The following is a 15,596-nucleotide window of genomic DNA, read 5'->3' as shown; positions in this document are numbered from 1 at the left end:
CCTTGGGGGTGATGAAGAGTAGGAGGATGAAAATCCAAAGTCAGCGGCCCTTCAGCAAACTTGAGATGGCTGCAGGAGGCCCCCACCTCACCCTAGAATGTGGGACTGTGAGCTTGGTGGAGATCACCACGGCTGCTTAGAATCAAAAGGACCCCAAAAGTCACCTGATTCAAGCCTCCCTCCCTCCTACCACCACCACACACTCATTATTCAGGAATTCTCTTCCCAGCTAACTGCCTGCTCACTCCTCCACTGATAAAGCTCTCACTTCTAGAAAGTTCTCCCTGCTGCTGAACTGAAATCTGTCTCTCTGAGGCTTCCATCTGATGGCTCCTGTTCTGACCTCTGAACCTTTCCAAATCAGCTTAATCCTTGCTCCACTCACTCAGCCATCCTCCAGCCAGCACTGGCAGAGCTCTGCACCAGTGGGTGGAGAAGCGCAAGCATCCGCTCAGCAGTCGTGATGCGCAGGCTGTCCACATGGATCATCTCATTTAATGCTCACACCAAGCTCGGTTGGGTGGGTACAATTGTCCCCATTTCACAAAGATGCAACTGAGGTTCAGAGAGGTTAGGTAACTTGCAAATCATCACACAGTGAAAAATAATACCAGTAGTAACCTCGAGATTGCCTGGCACCAAAGTCTGTCCTTCCTGCCAAAGCTATTTAGCAGTAGCCAACTTCTCGAGGACTAGGGGTGAAGGATGGTGAAGGGTGTATTTGCTGAGCAGAAAAGGCAAGAACCACTACGGACAAAGAGAAGAGCTTAGGCAAAAGCTCAACAATCTTTAAAATACCTGATCCTGTGTTTGCTCCTTGAGTTCCAAGAAAATGAACAGGGAAGAAAACTCTAAAAGGACAACAAAATCTTTCCAAATCTTAATGTATGGGTAGATTTTTCCTTTAATGTGGCTATTGGTTTTTCTTTAAGATAAACACAAAAGCTTAGTGAACGGGGAAACATTCAGCACTCACTCAAAAAATTAAACATAGAATTACCCTACCCATAGAATTACCTATGTTCTAGCAATTCCACTTCTGGGGATACATCCAAAAGAAGTGAAAGCAGGGACTGGAACAGATATTTGTACACCCATGTTCATAGCAGCAATGGCCAGACAGTGGAAGTAACCCATCAACAAATGAATGGATAAACAAAATGTGGTCTATACATAAAATACAATATTATTCAGCCTTTAAAAGAAAAGAAATTCGGATACAGGCTTCAATACGGATGAACTTTAAGGACCTTCTACGAAAGGAAAGAAACCAATCACAAAAAGACAAATACGGTATGATTCCACTTATATAAGGTAGCTAGGGCGATCAAATCTGTAGAGACAGAAAATAGAAAAGGATTCGCAGGGGACTGTGAGGAGGGGAAATTGGAAGTAGTGTTTAAAGGATACAGAGTTTCAGTTTTGCAAGATGAAAAAAGTCCTGGAGAAGGATGGCGGTGATGGTTCCGCAACAATTTCAATGGACTTAATGCCGCTGAACTGACACAAAAAAATGGTTAAAAAGGTAAATGTTATGTTGTGTGTATTTTACCTCAATAAAATTAAAATTAAAAAGTTCTAATGGAAGTACTGTAGTTCTACAGAGTCCATGTCTTCTGTTCACACCTTAAAAATACCCTAGTAGCTGAGGCATACTTCTTGGAGCTGGAGAACCTGGGTTTGAGTCCTGATTCTGGTTGCATACACTAAACCTCAATTTCCTCATCTGTTAAATGGCAGCAATTACCTCTTTCATAGGTTGATTGTGACCTATTAAATAAATTGATGGATAATTAAATGCTTTAAACCTATAAAGTAGTACACCCGTGCAGGCTGGTTGTATTATTATTTGCTAAGAGCTGAATCCTGGGCAGCAACTACATGTCCAGAGCTTTTTGGAAAGATCCTCTGGAAATGAGAAATCTAGTCCTTTCCAGCAGGTACTGAGAAGTTCACAGCAGCAGGGAGAGAAGAGAATACTCCAGAGATCTGGGGAGAGCTGTGAACTATTGGGTCCTCACTACATGGTCTGACCAGAAGGGTTGCCTCTTCTTCTGTCCTCTGCAACCCTCTAGCCAACTCCCAGCCATCCTTTGCCCTTAGCAGCCGTGTGGCCAGAAGAGAAAGCACATCAGCATCCCATGCCCTACCCCCAGCAAGGAAGAGAGAGTCTCCAGGTAAAGACCTAGGAGAGAGTGGATTGAGGAAAACCAGCTTCTAGGAACGCATTGCCCTAGGATTCTGCGGAGTCCTTGGGGAAGACAGGTGTATCCCAGAACAGCCCCCGGGGAGTGGGGATGCCTGGAATCTTCACGATGACAATGATGACAACCATGTGATTTCTTGAGTGCCACTGTGTGCCAGGGTTTCCCAGGTGGCACTAGTGGTAAAGAACATTCCTGCCAATGCAGGGGATGTAAGAGACACAGGTTCGATCTCTGGGTCCGGAAGATCCCCTGAAGGTGGGCATGGCAACTCACTCCAGTATTCTTGCCTGGGAGAATCCCATGGACAGAGGAGCATGTCAGGCTACAGTTCATAGGGTCGCAAAGAACTGGACACAACTGAAGTGAAGCATGCACGCATGCACTGTGTACCAAGCACTGTGGGAGCTCTATCCCCTATGCTCACATCTAACCTTACGAGTTAGATGTTTTCACTGCCTCCATTTTACAGATGAGAACACTGATGCCCATAGAGGCAAAATAACTCACGCAAGTAGTTAAGAAGCAGAAACAAGCTAGGAGCCCACAGCTGCCTGAATTCCCAGTCTATGCTCTTACAACCACAGAAAGTTCTGAGGCACGGCCCCAGCATCAAGGCCATCTTCAGGCCAGGGGCTGCCCTGGGCTCCCAGGTGGCCTCCTCACGACTCTGAATGGTGGCTGAGAACAGAGCATATGGCTGGCAAGGTGCAGTGTGACCGGATCCTAGGTACTGTGGCCTCGGTGTCAGTCAGGCAGCAGCCATCAGCATCTAGGCAAGACCCTCCACCAGCAAAAAGATGACACCTCCCTGAAGGTTCAGGTGATGGTTAGCATTTTTGAAGTAAATATTTTTTTTTAAAGAGTTGCACACTATTTTATAGACAGAGTGCTGCTGTACACTTAAGACTACAGACGGTGGAAGTGTAATGTTCATGAGCACTGGGAAACCAAAAAATTCAGGTGACTCACTTTATTGCACTGTTCACTTCATTGCAGCGGTCTGCAACTGAACTCCACATACCTCCAAGATCTGCGTGTGTTTGCCTCCAATAAATCTAAGAAATATTGCATAGACTCAACCCTTTCTGGCCATTTGCTGAGCTTGTTAGCATACTCTGCTGTGCTCATGAGCATATTAAGGACACCTGTTTAATTTCCCTGGCTCCAACCTATATTCAAGGCCACGCATTTCTATGTAATACCTGTTGCAAAACAACCTTTGGAAAACTATGACCGAGAGTGTTGGGGGGCCCTTCCAGTGTCCATCTCCAGGGTTTACAAAGCAAGTCCAAGCCACTTCAATCTGGATACTGAAAGAGGCCTCCCCAGGTCAAGCTGGGGTTGGAACTTTGGAACTCTGGCTCTGCAACTCCCCAGCTGTGTGTGTGCATGCGTGCTAAGTTGCTTCAGTAGTTGTGTTCAACTCTTTGCCACTCTGGACCATAGCCCACCAGGCTCCTCTGTCCATGGGATTCTCCAGGCAAGAATACTTGAGTGAGTTTCTATGCCCTCCTCCAGGGGATCTTCCGGACCCAGGGATTAAACTTGCATTTCTTATGTCTCCTGCATTGGCAGGCTGGTTCTTTACCACTAGGGCCACCTGTGTGCCCTGCAGCATATCCCTTGACCTCTTGAAGCCTCAGTTTCTCTCGAAGGTAAAGTGGTGATGGTGGTTACACCTGCTCACCTAGCCGGGAGGCCTTGGGCAGAGCCTGAGATGACCCAGGGCATGCGGGCCAACAAAGGGAACTCCCTGAACAAGAGCCCTCTCTTGCCCAAAGAAAACACACACCCTCTTCTGAGCTGGCACCAGCACCCTGGGGTGGATGAGTTTGGCAGAACCTTTCCAAGGGCAGAAAGGGGGTTGTCAGGGGCAGCATTCGGGACCCCGAATGGGGGTGGGGTGGAGGGTCCTGGCTTTCTTCCGCTTTCCCACCATCCCAGGCTGCCCTGGCAGGAGTTCAGGTATTGGGAACGGTAAGCCAGGTCAGGCTGCAGCCTGACCGGTTTCCTCCCCTGGCAGCCAAGGCGGGGGCAACCAAACTGGTTTGTCAGGGGCCACCAGTGGCACCTGGATCCTCCCCCTCATGCCCACCCAAAAGGAGCAGCCCCTCTTCTCCTTTCCCAAACCCCCACTTGCATGTGCTCCCCCTTGCCCAGCCCCAGATCCTACAGTCTGGATGGGAGGAAAGGAGGGAGCCCAGCCTGCCTGGTCCAGGCCTTGCACCCCTTTGCCCTGATTCTGGAGGCTGTCATCTCACCCACGCTCTCGCCAAGCTCCCCTCCCCACTCCCACCAGCTCCACGCAGGTGCTGGCCTCCAGGCCCTTGGGGACCGTCTTCAGGAAGTTCCCAGAAGCCAATGCAAATGAAGTCAGCCACTCCCTGTAATTGAAGAGTAACTTGCAAGGACAGATCTGGCCGCCTGGCAGCCGGAGGCTTCTCCAGGAGACTTAATCCTTAGCTTTCTGAGTCATCGGGGGCTTCTTGGCTCGAGACAAAACGGAGGGTGGTCTAGGGGCCAAGTGTGTCTCGTAAGCCAGCTTTGGACAACCTCTGCTAAAAACCAAAACTGGTCCAAAGAGTGTCTTGGGGCTGAAAGTTAGAATTCCACCCAGGACAAGGCCCACACTTGCGTTTGAAGGCTGAGGTCATGGCCAAGACTGTAGGAGGGCATCTGCCAGGATGACAGGCAGCTGGGACACCTGTGGGGTTAGCACGACAGGGCCCAAGGACTTCTCACTTCAAACCTGGGCTCTGTGCTTGGCTGCTGGCCTGGCCGAATGGGACAGTGATGGCTGCCCCCATTGGGAGGTTGCGGGTGACCCCAGCTCCACGCAGGTATTGCCCGGCCAGATAGGAGATTAGAGCACCCTCCGGCAAGTTCAGCTCTGCAAAGCCCAGAACAACTTCCATAATTCACCTCCCCAGGTCCCCACACAAGTGCCTCCACACAGGTCTGAAGTCTAGCTTTGAGCATCAGAAACCAATGACCCCACACTGCTACCTGCCCTCTGGGACACGTTTGCTGGCCTTGCCCATCATCCTCCACACACCATCCTTCAGAAATACCCTCCCAGCATCTCACTTCTCAACTTAAGGCCTCTGAGTGGCCTAGGGCTCTCAGCTGAGATTCTTAACCTTTCTTTTAGGAATTTGACCATTCTCTCTATGGACACTCTCCCCAGAAAAAAATGTGCATGCAAATTCCAGATGCAATTCTGGGCTCCAATCAGTCTTGAGATCCTTCCTTGGATGTCCTCACGTTTCGTGAATTCCAGTTCAAGAGCCCAGCTTCTGTGATGAAGTCCAGTGCTCTCACATGATCTATACAGCTTGCCCTCTGCAGACTGAAGCCTTCAAGCCCTCTGTCCCCAAGCCCAGACCCTCAGACTTCAGTTTTGCCTCCCAGAAACTGCAAACCAGGTGTGGTCCCTTTACCCATCCAGAGCGCACTCCGCTTGCCTCCGGTCTCTGCCCTTGCTGACCCTCCGTCAGGACTGCCTATTCCCACGGACTCCCACCAAACTCCTCCTCATTGTCCCACACTGGACTCCACAACCTCCCTGCAGGAAAGCTTCCCCTGCTCCCACACTCAGCATCCTGGGTCAGGACATTTCCCCCATGTGAACATTTCTCCTCCTGGTGCCTGGTTTTGCCCTAAGCCTGGGCACCTGCTCGCATGTTGCGTTTGGAGGAATCCTCAGTTCCTGCTATGTCATTATGTCGTGTACACAAGTGTCATCAAAAAAGAACAGGGCTCCATTCTGGCAGTCCATTGGTTAAGACACCACGCTCCCACTTCAAGGAGTGCAGGTTTGATACCTGGTTGGGGAACTAAGATCCCACATGCTGTGCAGTATTATGGTCAAAAAAATAAAAAAGAATTAAACCAGAGACTGTCATTTTCTATCCATCCCTCCACAAAAGCAAAAAAGAGTAGAACAGATGCCCACCGAATCCAAGCAGTGCAAAGCTCACGTCTTTGCAGGAAGAGACCAGGCGCCAGGTGTCATGGTCTCTTGGCAGAGAAGAGTGTTATGGGGCTTTGGCTCCAGCCTTCTGCCAGTTGGTCAATTCGTGATGGCCCTTGGGTATGGAAGTCTGAGTTCTCTGGCTCAATCTGCCTCATAACTCTGATGGAAGTCAGGCAGCAGTTCTCAAGCCAGACCCCATCCTGGAGTCAGTGGTTGTTTCTCTGAGGTGGTTGGGAGTATGTGTATATGGGGAGGGACGGGGTGCTGTATTTTTAGAAAGCTCTGGGTGGTGATGGAACCCAGGGCTCCTGCTGGTCCCTGGGGCAGAGGTTCAGGGGTGAAGGGGACCTCAGGATCAGCAGCCAGCTTATTTCCTGGCACAAGAGACACTCCAAGGAATGCATGGGTCACTGGTTTCTGTGACACAGGAGGGTAGCCATGAGGCTCGATTACAAACAGGAGGAAAGCGCGTTGCTCTGGAGCTGCCGGAGCTGTGTCTCCACCCATGTAGTTTCATCACCATCATTTCCCTGAGAAGCTGTCGTATTTATTTATTTTTCTGGGTGGTTGTTTATTGTTTAGTTGCTAAGTCATATCCTACTCTTTTGTGACCCTCATGGACTGTAGCTCTCCAGGCTCCTCTGTCCATGGGATTCTCCAGGCAAGAGTACTGCAGTGGGTTGCTATTTCCTTCTCTAGGGGATCTTCCCAACCCAGGGATCGAACCTGAGTCTCCTGACAAATCAAAATGTATCAATTTGTCAATAAATGAGAAATAAGTGCTGAAGTTACACCCCGTGATTTCCTCATCCACTACGTCACAGAGTCGCCACTTCAGTTGGTAGTGAGAACACTCAAGACATACTCTTGTAGCACATTTCAAATGCACAGAGCAGTGTTGTTGGCTGTGGGGACGTCCTCCGTGGTCCATCTCCAGGGCTTTCTCGTCCTGTGTAACTGAAGCTCTGTCCTTGACTCACAGCTCCGCGTGTCCCCCTCTGTGTCTGCAAGTTCCACCTTTTTAGATTCCAAATACGAGTGAAATCATGCAGTATTTGTCCTTCTGTGTCTTGCTTATTTCATTTAGCATAATGCCCTTCAGGTCCATCCATGTTGTTGCAAATGACAGGATTTCCTTCTTTTTAGGGCTGAATAGTATTCCATTGTATGTATGTGTATCAGAGTTCATTTAACCATTCATCTGTCAACAGACCTGACCCAACACAGGCTGTTTCCATACCTTGGCTCTTGTGAATAACATGGGGGTACAGCCACAGCTTCAAGATCCTGGTTTCATTTCTTTGGATGTATACTCTGAAGTGGGATTGCTGGAGCCTTTTGAGAAACCGTTTTAAAGATTTTTTTCCCTAATTGCCCAACCTCATCAAATTTCAATAACATAGGTATTCTGTATGTCTGATTATATACTATATGTATATCTGCTTTATACATTATAAAGCTTACTCTTTATAGTCAATGCAAGGTTAAAGATAAGTAAATAACATTTTTAAATTAAATTTAAAATTGAAAAACTATTAACATCAAACTTAATTGCACTTTCTGGGTAACTTTTAATGTGGCTTATTTATGTACCTAATTTGTAATTGTCAAATTATATAAGCAAAGAAACAATTTATATAAATATATCATGACAAGAGCAATGCAAACAATTCTTAAAATGTCATTCAAAACTGTTATTTTCCTGGGAAAACAATGGGCAAAATTAATTCCTTAAAATTATTTTCAGTAAATTTAACTTTCAACTTTTAGTTAACACAGCGAGGCAACCAGTTGATAAGGGATGTGGGGTGGGTGGTCTAGGAGACCTCTGTGAGAACCAGGGGCCCCACTGGCTGCCCTCTAGCCCACCAGCCCCCAGTCCTCAGCATTCCCATTCCTCAGATGAGCCACGTTTTCTCCAATGGGGCCTTTGCACACGTTGTTTCCCCTGTCTGCTTCCTCCTTTTCCACCTTTCTTTGCTCAGTGATCCCCTCTGACACAGCCCATCCCAGCTCCTTCCCCACTTCCTCAGGAACCTGCTCCCTGACTTCCTCCAGCAAGTCCCTTCTTTCTACGGTGCCCACCCAGCACTAAGCAGCCCTGAGCAGGATTATACTATGCGTGTTTCCCCCAGGACTTCACCACCTTCCTGGACCACAGATGAGTTCTTAACCCATGGAAGGAAGGCCCCTAATGAATACTTGTTGAAGGGATAAATGAATAGCTCCATTACTACCCTTCACATGTCACAATTTGTCCATTTACTCACTAGACATGTTTTGGCCCTCACTGAGCACAGAGCGCTGAGCTGGGGGCTGAGAGAAAAGAGGGGATGTCATCTGTCCAGCTGTCTCCTCTTCCCCAGGCTGGAAGCTCTCTGAGGGCAGGGGTCACAACAGAGGTACATCCCACCTGCGTCATATTCTCTTGGTGGCCCTCCTGCTCCTTAAGGCTCCCCAGGAACAGGCTGTGGGTCAGGCAGGCCTCTATCCCCCTCCACACCCGACCATCGGTCCTGCCGCTCAAATCTGCTCTTGCTGCCCGTGCCTGCTGACCTGGCACTCTCAGGCCACACTGACTCCTGTCTGGACTGGGCCGAAGTCTCCCCGCAGGCCACCACATGACCACGGTCTCCCTGGGCAGGCCCTGGGCTGCCTGAGGTACAAAGCCCTGGCTTCTAACACAGCACTCACGGCCCTCCCAGCTGCCTTCCTCCCACCTCTCCACTCAACATGCGGTTTTCTGCCTCCCCCGACAGGTGCCAACGACAACAAACTCAGTCTTGTTTCCCACCCGTGCCATGTGGCTCCTTGCCTCTCGGATCACAGGCAGGCCGCACCCACGCCGTGCCTCCCCCACAGTCTTTCCTGGCTCAGTCCCACTCAGCCTCTGAGATGTCGCTTAAGCCTCGTCCTCTGCAGGAGAACCCATATCCTCAACGGAGCATTCCCCATCAGCTGATTCTGTTCCTCTTTATACATGTGTCAATATCAGCTTGTGTATCTCTCCTGTGAGAACTCTGAAGGCAAGAGATGTGTCTAACAAGACACATCCTAATGTTGCTAGAACTTAGCATAGCGTCTAGTGATTAATAGGCCCTCAGGAACAGCTTGACAGATTAATTGTGGATGGATAAATGGATGGATGCACATGCATGGATGGAAGATGGCTGGGTGGAGAGATGAATGAATGAACAATGAGTGAATGGGCGATAGATGGATGGAGAGATGGGTGAATGGATGACGAGTGAATATTCGGATGGTGGGTAGATGGATGGAGAGAGGGATGGATGAATGAAAAGACCTATGGAGAGATGCAAAGATGCGGCCTGGAGAGTTTTCCCACAGTGCAGAAACAAGCACTTGTTTTCCTACAGCATTCATTGGCTACTGCCTTGCAGTGGGCTCTGTATAAGGCACTTGGACACACCATCCCATTTGATCCCCCTAACAATCCTATGAAGTAAACATGACTATTCCTCATTTTACGTTGGAGGGAACAGTGGTCCAAGAGTCACAACTAGGAGGAGAAGAGTTGTGTCCATCATCCAGGCCCAGCACCCTCCCCTACCCCATCCTGAGACAGGGTACTGTCTTGGACCTTGGAGTTGCTGATTCGCCTTGAAAGGAAGGGAAAACACAGCCCACTAACCTTTAATTCTGCACGATGCAGAGGCCCCCCCCCCTTCCCCCAGGAGTTGCTGTTGTTCACTCGCTCAGTTGTGTCTGACTCTGTGACCCCACGGACTGGAGCACGCCTGGCTTCCCTGCCCTTCTCTATCTCTTGGAGTTTACATAAATTCATGTCCATTGAATGAGTGAGGCCATCCAACCATCTCATCATCTGTCACCCTCTTCTCCTTCTGCCCTCAATTTTTCCTAGCATCAGCGTCTTTTCCAATGACTTAGCTTTTCCTGTCAGGTGGCTAAAGTATTGGAACTTCAGCTTCAGCAACAGTATTTTCAATGACTAATCAGGGTTGATTTCCTTTAGGATAGATGGGCTTGATCTCCCTTGGGAGACTGAAGCCTAAATCCTAGTGACGCTTCACAGCACTTTCTACTGAGGCTCAAGGTGGAGCAGTGCTCCGTGTGCTAATATTTGTGTAAAGCCCTGCTCTCTCAGACTCTGGGGAGAGTTAAGGTAAAAACATTCATGCAGAGCCAAGACCGAGGAGCCAAAGTGAAGGCAGAATCAGTGGGTGGGGAGGGCTTGAAAAACAGCCCTATGGGCCGGGCAGAGACAGCCCCTCCTGAAGGCCCCAGGGGCACTCTGGCAGGGCCCTGAAGAGGGTGGTCACCAGGTAGGGGGGGATCTGCAAGCAGGCTGGCCTCCACCCCAGGAGAAAATCCAGGCTCCCTGTGTGTAGCACCTGGTCTCCGTCTTCACAGAGGGAGCTGTGGAATCCCCCTGTCTGTGCCCAAGCTCTTGTCCTGAAGAGCTGACACTGAGTCAGGGAGAGAGAGAGACACAGCTGAGTTCACGGTGCCCCTGGGGGTGGCATCCATGTGAGGGTCCAGGGTCCTTCTCTGTCACTTGTCCTGTCCTCTCCCTGCCAGAGATGTGTCCACAGGGTATGCACCTCACTCAGCAAGACCCTTTACTGAACCACCTCTGTCTTGAGATGCAATCATATGCGGGGGAGAGTCCTGCCCTCCTGACCACACTGTTACCCTGAGCCTCTGATGGAGTTGTGAGCAAGAGGCGTGAAAGGCGGACTTCTCTGGTGGTCCAGTGGTTAAGAATCTGTTCTTCCATTGCAGGGGGCATGAGTTCAATCCCTGGTCAGGGAACTAAGATCCTGTATGCCACACAGTGCGGCTGAAAAGTAAACAAATTAAAAAGAGAGAGATGTGAAAGGAAGAATATGGGAGAAGATGGTTTATCCTCCAAGGAGCATTGCCCAGTGCTACCCTCAGAGCTAATCTCTACATGGTCTAAACAATACTTGCCTAAGTCAGTGACCCAAGTGGCCAGTATAATGTCCCTGTCTCTGCAACCATCTCACGCTCCACTCATATCAGAATCTCTTTTATACTCTCACCTCCTTCCTGAAGGGTCTGAAGTGGAAACAGCATAAAGCACAGCTAAAATCAGCCTTTAAAACAAGAGCTAAATGTCAAAATATAGGCAAGGAATGGGATAATCATATAAGAAAAAAATAGGATAAATGTAAGTTACTACATAAAATTGCCCCCTGAGCTTCCCAGGAGCCAAGGGAAAAAGGGAAACATGATACACTCCATGGCTTTCTTGACCTAAAAAATGGCAACATACAACAGTTCATAGGACATGGTCTCTGGGGTCAGCACATATTGATCAGCCATCCCTGCTGCTTTGGTCTGGTTCATACTTGCTGCCCAGCCCTTCTGTGCCCGCAGGTTGCTCCATCACCGAGGCCGTGACAATCCTGGGAAACAAGCTCAGAGATTACCAGGGGCAGTTCAACACCACCCACCTGCTGGCCCTGTGTGACTACTTCCACAACACCTTCATCCGCCACTACAAACTCTACCAGTACGTCCTGGGCCAGGACCGGGATGTCAACCTGACTGTTACTAACCTGGAGGTGTGCACGCCGCCCCAGCTGCTCCCACTGGCCGAGGGCAAGGACCGGGAAGTCTGGAAGCACGAGCAGCAGCTGGAGGAGCTGAGCACAGCCGAGGTGCAGAAGCGGACCAACATGCTGCTGCTGAAGGGGGCCCTGCGCCTAGAGCAGCAGCACCTGCTGCAGGAGACATTCTCCGAGCTGCCTGGGCAGCGGCACCAGACTCTGAACAGAGAAGTGAGAGGGGCCCGTGGGGCAGGGGGAGGCTCACCTGCCCCAGTCTATGTCCCTTCCCTCCAAGAGAACCTGCGGGCGGGACCCTAGGGTCCTCACCTCTGGGAGGGCACAGGAGGGCACGGGTTTTGTGCACATGTTTCATGAAACATCCCTCAGATGTATTCAATCCCCCATTTTAGTGATGAGATGGCTGAGGCTCAGAGGGTTTAACTGATTGCCCAAGGTTCCCGAGCTGGCATGTGGCCGAGTTTACATTTGGACTGAGGCCTGGTTGACCCCAAAGTCCAAGTTCTTTCTAGCACAGATTCCACCAAAGGAGCCCCCAGGTTCCAAACCACCATAGACTCCCGCAGTGCCCTGTCTGCCTGCAGAGCTGGCATTCATGGAGGCCTGGGGGATGGAGGAAGGGCCATGGAGGTTTCATCCTCTCCCCGCCCTCTGATCTCCTGCCAGGGCCTCCCACTGGCTGAACCCAGTCAGTAGCGACAGGTCAAGGGAGCTGGTTGATGCAGCTCTTAAAAGTCAGCCTCCTGGGGCATAGAGTAGGGTGGAGATGGACAGAGAGTAAGTCTGGGGAGCAGGGGATGGAAGGTCCCAGCATATCAAGAAAGGAGACAGCCGGGTTGAGAAGTGGCACCTGTGGTGGGACTCTGCCTGCAGGTGGCCTCAGCTTTCCCCAGGCCCTGTTCACCAGCCACGTTCTGTTTTTTGCAGGAGCTAGAGAAACTCATCACTGAGGCCATTCACATCCAGATCGAGTGCCTCAAGGAGCTGCTGCAGTATGAGATACAGATAACCTTTGATATTTTGGACCTGAAACTTCAGAAGAAGACTCTAAACCTCAACGCTCCCATCCCTCCCTTGGCCCCCATTGCTGGTCAGTCAGGCCAAGACGAAGCTCTTAAGTTGTCCAAAACCAACAAAGGGAAGAAAGCAAAAGCAAAGAAGTAGAAGGCCCCTGATGTCTACTGTCTGAACACTCTGATTGAGGAAGAGCCATTTTCAATTATGAAAAGATTATGTGATGCGCTCGGCACCCAATAGGTCAGAGATTTCTAGTGATTAAAAGAAAGACATGGAAGTCCTGGCTGTGGAACTTGTTGAATGTCTGTTTCATGTGTTAACTGAGTTATGTGGGTGAAGGAGGTGGGGACAGGGAAGACACAACACTTATTGCATGTTCTGTGTCTTCTTGCTGGACACCACCTTTTGCCTCCTGCAAATCCAATCCAAATAGATTTTCCCTGCAGGGTGGGAGAGGGCTGTCCCATGAGGCCAGTCAGACACCACTGGTGATTAAGTCTGAGCTCAGACAACAGACACGAACAACACAACAGCCCCGAGAAGGTCTCAACAGGTACGAGGGAGGGTGGTGGTCCTGTCCCTCAGTGGGGTGCTTCCCCTGCAGCACCATCAGGGGAACAGGTGCTGGGACCCCTTCCTCTCTGAGGATCTACCATGGGCAGCCTGCTGTACCCACCGGCTTTCCTGCTGGAGGGCACAGAGCCCACACCTCTGGAAAACACTTCCTTCTGTGAGAATCCATCTTGTTTAGGCTGAGACAGGGGAACAGACACCATCCTGGAGGCCAGAGACCCAGCGTTGCACCCAGCACTGTTGGCATCTGTGACCTTGTCCGTGTCCTTTCTGTCTCTGAGCCCAGCGCTCCCTCCTGTCAAGTGGGAGACCTGCTGGCCAGAGTGGAAGGCCCACTCCCACACTAACATCCTCAGAGAGAGACGAATCACCCCCGAGAGCCCAAGAATAAAGCGCTCCAGAGGTGAGGTGACCATCTGCTCCAGTTGGTCTAGGACAGCCCTGGTTGACTTTTATTGTCCTGGAGTCCTGCCTGGTGGGTCACTGTTCAGTGGAGTGTTATTCAGAATCCCTGTACGAGAAGCCAGGACAAGACTGACACCCCTCCACTTGGACTTCCAGCTCCTGCCAGCTTCCTGGTTTGTGAGTCACATGGGCAGTGAGTGAGTTTTCAGTAAACTTGATGCTAAAACCGGAAGATGACAAGGCTTGACCTCTGTCTCCTTCCCAGGCTTTTCCTGCCTTGGTGTAACCCACTAAAAGACAGCGTGTGCGGCTCTCCCTGGGATGCTGGAATTCTGGCGGGTACAAGCAACTCAGGAGAGCTGACTCCTGCTCTGGGGTAGGCAAAGGGATGGACTGTTGCTGCTCTAGCTGGTGGTGCCTGGCCTGTAAGAGTCACGAGGCCACCTGGCCACCGGAAGGCCAGTGGGGAAGCGGGAGTGGCAGGCGAAGGGTATATTCATGATGTGCAGGACCTCGAAGGCAGGAATCTTGATGATGGGCTCAGAGGCAACAGTTGGAGCAGACTTGCTGCAGCAACTTTGCCACTTACTGGAGGGTATAAACCTGCAACTATTTATCTTGGTATTTGCAACTGCATTTTCATTTTCCAATACACCTATAGCAGCAATGAGTTCAACAAGAAAGTGCATGAGTTAGGAAAATGTAAGGATCTAGACTTCCTCTTTTTCAAGAAGGTTAATACAAATGGTTCTCTGCATTTAGCAACCACCCTGAGAACCATACTGGTGTTACTGAAAACAAGACAAAAATCTGCTCTAGTATCATCAGCATGTAACTCAAAAGACTGTCTAAAGTCCTGGCCAAACATTATTCTGCATGTTTCCGACAGGGTTTTTTTTTTGGATGAGACTAAGATTTGAATCTGCAGATGGAGTAAAGCAAGTTGCCTTCACTAATGTGGGTGGGCCTTGTCCAATTAGTTGAAGGCTTAATAAACCAAAACCCCAGACCTCTCGAGTAAGAGCAAAATGATTGGAGGGATATAGAATCTGGAAGAGAGGAGACCAGGAAGGAAGCTATTAAAATAATTCAAGCCAAGTATAATATTAACTATCAGGTATGTAGTACACAGATATTTAGTAAGTACCTACTGTGTGCTAGCAACTATTCTGAGCCTTGAGAATACTGCACCAAACAGTAAAAAAAGAGCCCCTGCTCATGAAGTTTATAATCTGGTGGGACGAGAGAAAGTCAGTGAATCGACAAGCAAATATTTGATGTAACATGATGACAAGTTACGTGAGTTGAACATATGCTGTGTGCTAGGTACTCCGGTAAGCACTTGATGTGTAGTAACATTTTATTTTCATGACAATCCTATGAAGTGGGTACTGTTATTACCATCACCATTTTACAGATGAGGAAGTGATGGGCAGGGGCTAAGAAACACCAGCGAGTCTAGACATAGATCATATTCTTCACCTCCCCATTTTACTGCCTTTCAAGTATCGGTAGCCTGGCAGTGGCAAGGGGTGGGGAGAAGTCCACAGGCAGGGGCCTTCCTCTCCCCAGCCCAGACATCCTGAGTCCCCCAGCCTCCCTGCTCTTCTCCACTCCAGCAGCTCCTGAGCACTCATTGTTTTGCACCATTTTGCACTCCTGGTCCTCGTTTGCAACTCCTGCCAGCCTACAACTCCTTTGAGAGCCAGGAGCCGTTGTACGTCTGTGATGTCTTCTTAGACCATCACACAGTGTCAGGCACATTGTATGTCTGTAGACCTGAGAGCATTGCCAAAAACCACCAGTTCAGCCAAACACGGCTCTGTGGATAGAGTAGAAAAAGAA

General features: G+C 49.8%; 1 protein-coding gene across 1 annotated transcript in view; it reads left to right on the top strand.

Moving 5' to 3' along the window:
* C3H8orf74 (chromosome 3 C8orf74 homolog) overlaps positions 1–13,076 on the top strand; it is a 30,930-nt gene extending 17,854 nt beyond the window's left edge. The window contains exons 3-4 of the mRNA XM_006064316.3: positions 11,566–11,969; positions 12,684–13,076. Of these exons, the coding sequence (XP_006064378.2) occupies positions 11,566–11,969; positions 12,684–12,920 (641 nt within the window). The 3' untranslated portion in view covers positions 12,921–13,076. The remainder of the gene's footprint in view (positions 1–11,565; positions 11,970–12,683) is intronic.
* The last annotated feature ends 2,520 nt before the right edge of the window (positions 13,077–15,596 follow it).

This window comes from Bubalus bubalis, chromosome 3 (genome assembly GCF_019923935.1).
Source record: "Bubalus bubalis isolate 160015118507 breed Murrah chromosome 3, NDDB_SH_1, whole genome shotgun sequence".
NCBI lineage: Eukaryota > Metazoa > Chordata > Mammalia > Artiodactyla > Bovidae > Bubalus > Bubalus bubalis.
Note: the sequence above shows the minus strand (reverse complement) of the source record. Positions and strands in the feature narration are given on the sequence as shown.